A 4,633-nucleotide genomic window follows, 5' to 3' on the forward strand; every position below is an offset into this window, starting at 1 on the left:
CCACATTTTCCAAAATATTCAGCTGTTAATTAGTTGCCACCTTTTCCAAAATATTCTCCTATTAATTAGCTGCCACCTTTTCCAAAATATTCTATTAATTAGCTGCCACCTTTTCCAAAATATTCTCCTAATAGTTAGGTGCCACATTTTCCAAAATATTCTCCTAATAGTTAGCTGCCACCTTTTCCAAAATATTCTCCTATTAATTAGCTGCCACCTTTTCCAAAACATTCTACTACTAACTAGCTGCCACCTTTTCCTAAACATTCGCCTACTAATTAGCTGCCCCCTTTTCCAAAATATTCTCCTAATAGTTAGCTGCCACCTTTTCCAAAATATTCTCCTAATAGTTAGCTGCCACCTTTTCCAAAATATTCTCTTACAGTTAGCTGCCACCTTTTCCAAAACATTCTTCTAATAGTTAGCTGCCACCTTTTCCAAAACATTCTTCTAATAGTTAGCTGCCACCTTTTCCAAAATATTCTCCTATTAATTAGTTGCCACCTTTTCCAAAATATTCTCCTATTAATTAGCTGCCACCTTTTCCAAAACATTCTCCAATTAATTAGCTGCCACCTTTTCCAAAACATTCTCCTACTAATTAGCTGCCACCCTTTCCAAAATATTCTCCTATAGTTAGCTGCCATCTTTTCCAAAATATTCTCCTAATAGTTAGCTGCCAGCTTTTCCAAAATATTCTCCTAATAGTTAGCTGCCACCTTTTCCAAAATATTCTCCTAATAGTTAGCTGCCACCTTTTCCAAAACAATGTTTCCAATAATTCGTTGCCACATTTTCCAAAATATTCAGCTATTAATTAGTTGCCACCTTTTCCAAAATAATCTCCTATTAATTAGCTGCCACCTTTTCCAAAATATTCTATTAATTAGCTGCCACCTTTTTCAAAATATTCTCCTAATAGTTAGGTGCCACCTTTTCCAAAATATTCTCCTAATAGTTAGCTGCCACCTTTTCCAAAATATTCTCCTATTAATTAGCTGCCACCTTTTCCAAAACATTCTACTACTAACTAGCTGCCACCTTTTCCTAAACATTCGCCTACTAATTAGCTGCCACCTTTTCCAAATTATTCTCCTAATAGTTAGCTGCCACCTTTTCCAAAATATTCTCCAAGTTAGCTGCCACCTTTTCCAAAATATTCTCCTAATAGTTAGCTGCCACCTTTTCCAAAATATTCTCCTATTAATTAGCTGCCACCTTTTCCAAAACATTCTACTACTAATTAGCTGCCACCTTTTCCTAAACATTCGCCTACTAATTAGCTGCCACCTTTTCCAAAATATTCTCCTAATAGTTAGCTGCCACCTTTTCCAAAACAATGATTCCAATAATTCGTTGCCACCTTTTCCAAAACAATGGTTCCATTAATTCGTTGCCACCTTTTCCTAAATATTCTCCTATTAATTAGCTGCCACCTTTTCCAAAATATTCTCCTAATAGTTGGCTGCCACCTTTTCCTAAACATTCTCCTACTAATTAGCTGCCACCTTTTCCAAAATATATTCCTAATAGTTAGCTGCCACCTTTTCCTAAACATTCTCCTACAAATTAGCTGCCACCTTTTCCAAAATATTCTCCTAATAGTTAGCTGCCACCTTTTCCTAAACATTCTCCTACTAATTAGCTGCCAGCTTTTCCAAAATATTCTCCTAATAGTTAGCTGCCACCTTTTCTAAAACAATGCAATTCTCTCCATTATCAATCACTCTTAAAATTAAATTTTGCATTTCAAACATCAATATATTTATACAACGAAAACTGTAGGGTAAAAAAAAAATCCTTAAAAAACGTGAAAACGTTTGCTTTTAAATTTTGATATATATTTTCCCAAACCGCACATTTGGGCTGTTTTCGGTTGAATGGGAAACGGGTTCGGTTGAATGGGAAACGCGTTCGGTCGAATGGGATTCGGTCGAATGGGACACAAGGTCCATTCCTGTTTCTAAAATCACATCTATCCCTGATTTGGCTGTTAACTAAAGTCATAGCTTCGGTCATCTATCATTTTTACATAGAGTCCATAATTTCCATCTTACTTGGCGTGAGTTTCATCAGAAACTCATAATTTTGAATTCCAGTCCAGGCTTTTTTTTTAGTTATTTTAAATAAGTTATTAACTTTGTTAGGGTTGTGCAAAGAAAGTGGAATGAAAATCCGTACAATTTTAAACTTGAGACTTTGAGAATAATTATGGTTAAGACTTTGTCACCATATGCGTGTGCACTGCATGCAAAAAGCAAACCTTCGACATCATCATCAATAGTCCAGGACAGATAGGCTAAAAAACTTAAATTTTAATAAGGTTTTTTATGGTGAATAATTATACAGTCGTCATTTATTGAATGGCTCGGGATCTTTAATTCCTTGGCGCGATAACCCATCGCCCCCGTTTAATCGAACCTTTGACCAATTGGAAGTGTTGTTTAAAAGTGGCGGTATTTGCGCGCGGCCGTCCAAAGTCAACATGGCTAGTAGTACGCAATGTGACGCGTACGGGGACGCCTCAGTGACGCCTGAAAAGACAAAAATAAGGCGTCGTTCCGCCTTTTTAAAACCCTTAGTGGAACTCTCGGTAGTCTTATGGATTACTTTAGTATTTTCATCGGAAATCAGTCAGGTTTGTCTTCTTCTCTTTTATTTCGTAATGATTGTAAGCCTAAGCCTACTCACCAAAGCGGCCGCGGCGTATTTCCCCATTGATTCCCCTTAAAATTCTCCAATTTGACCCCTGGCGAACGTTTTTAGGTCTCCAGGAAAGGTATGTGCGTCATGGAAGGTCCGTGTGACGATGGTTTCGGTGGGAACTTGAACTGTTTGAGGAGGAGACCGGCCGAACCCATCGACGATGAAGAGACCCTAGAAAAGTTCCGACTTCTATGTCCCGATCTCGCTAAAGGTAAGAATATCGTCTTAATACAATGGGATTAATCTTTCAAGTGTTAAGCCAAATCTAAGCTAGTTGTGGTGTGTGTGTAGCCCCTGGGTGCACGAAAAACAAGAGGGGGGTGTATAGAAACCGATTAGGGGAAGATCCAATACCACCTTAGAGCTCGTTATGTGAAAGAATTGCTAAAGGAAATACGTTAGGTCTATGGTACTAGTTAACAGAAAGTTTCGATTTGGGATGGAGCTAAAACAAGTTTGTCTTGTCCCTTGTTAAGGAAAGATCATCTTCCGGCTCTTTTTAAGTATTGGGAAAGAAATAACACGGGGGGCATCGTCAAAGAGTTTACCGGGTTAGATCGCGGCAACTCTCAAGTTTAATTTGATGGACGGCTGTGTTTTTTGGGTTGGCGCGGGCACGGTAGCTAGAATGAGAGATTAATTTTCATACTGAGAGGGCACCGTGTGTAAAGGCGCGGTTGCTGTTATTTATTTATGCATAGTTTAAATGCTAGGGGAGGATTCTCCCTCTCCTCTCACCCCTGCAGGTGCACGGAATTTGCCGGGACAGACATGATTCCTTGCAGTTGCGTCGACTGCCTGGAAGCTTGTTCGGCCGCGAATCGCACCATTCCCGTTCTGCCCGAGGACGAACAACCGCGTCTAGTTATGGGCCACGACGCCATGAACTTCGTGACCCTGGTCGTTGGTCTCGTCTTGGCTCTTCTCATCCTGATCATATTTGTCTTTCAAGGGTTCCAGAAAGTTTCCACCTACAACTGCGATTTTAGATGTAAGAGAGAAAAAACCCCTTCATGACTAATATTTTTGGCGCTAATTCTTTCAAACTGAGTAAAGGGGCCCTAAATATTTTGCTAAAATTGGGCCCTTGAAAAATTGGCGGTAGAGGTCGATCCGAAGAGCGCGCTGGTTAGGGCTCCTTTACTGAAAGGAGTATTAGTTAGGAATGTTTTTCTTCAATCGTTACTTAGAATTAGTTAGCTTAGGTTAGCTTTGGACTTAGTGTGTTTTGTTTTTTTTTGGGCAATTTCGTTTTCAGCTGGGGAAGAAAACGCCGGAACCGATAAGGAAGCGTTGTCTCGTCGCCAAGTGACCCCGGGGTCAATCGCTGCCACGGGTGTTAATCTTGGCTCCCTTGAAGAAGTGGAACCACTGCGCTCTAAGCGTTCAAGTATGTCGCAAAATGACACCCCCCCCTCTGTTTTTCCCTTCTTATACTCTACCCTGTGTCTTGGAAAAAACAACCCGCCCACCGCGTCTAACATCATCATTTATTGTCCAAACACTTGTTTTTCATGGCATGTGTACTTTTCACTTATTATTGCGCAAGTGTGCCGTCTTTTATTTGGTTTTATGTCCAGGTTAGATCTTTACAGTGGCTTTATTCCTTTATATTTTGAGATTTGTTACGTAACTGGGAAGTAAAACTTGATTTTATTATCACGTGACAAAGTCTATTTTAGCGGACGAATACATTATAACAAGACGACCAGGTTTTGCTTTCAAAGTTACACAGGCTTCTGGCTGGTTTTATTTACACTTTACGTTATTTTAAATCAATAGGGTTTTTTTGTTGGCATGGAATTTCAGCCTAATTTCATTTCATATAATTTTAATATTACAATTTAGATTCACTTTAAAGTTCGGGAAACTTAAGCCGTATTTTTAATTGCGCAACAAACCGACGTTATCCCTACTAATAAGGGTG

General features: G+C 39.3%; 2 protein-coding genes across 2 annotated transcripts; both read left to right on the forward strand.

Moving 5' to 3' along the window:
- The first annotated feature begins 2,320 nt into the window (after positions 1–2,320).
- LOC149659272 (uncharacterized) lies at positions 2,321–2,949 on the forward strand. The gene is made up of 2 exons (XM_089844050.1): positions 2,321–2,638; positions 2,767–2,949. The coding sequence occupies exons 1-2, from the start codon at positions 2,486–2,488 to the stop codon at positions 2,947–2,949; spliced, it is 336 nt and encodes a 111-aa protein (XP_089700176.1). The 5' UTR covers positions 2,321–2,485.
- A 450-nt stretch (positions 2,950–3,399) lies between these two features.
- LOC149659273 (uncharacterized) lies at positions 3,400–4,350 on the forward strand. The gene is made up of 3 exons (XM_089844051.1): positions 3,400–3,697; positions 3,965–4,223; positions 4,287–4,350. The coding sequence occupies exons 1-3, from the start codon at positions 3,400–3,402 to the stop codon at positions 4,348–4,350; spliced, it is 621 nt and encodes a 206-aa protein (XP_089700177.1).
- The last annotated feature ends 283 nt before the right edge of the window (positions 4,351–4,633 follow it).

Source organism: Phalangium opilio, unplaced genomic scaffold (assembly GCF_054372755.1).
Source record: "Phalangium opilio isolate 3A_F unplaced genomic scaffold, DU_Popi_V2 ptg000073l_1, whole genome shotgun sequence".
Classification (NCBI taxonomy): Eukaryota; Metazoa; Arthropoda; class Arachnida; order Opiliones; family Phalangiidae; genus Phalangium; species Phalangium opilio.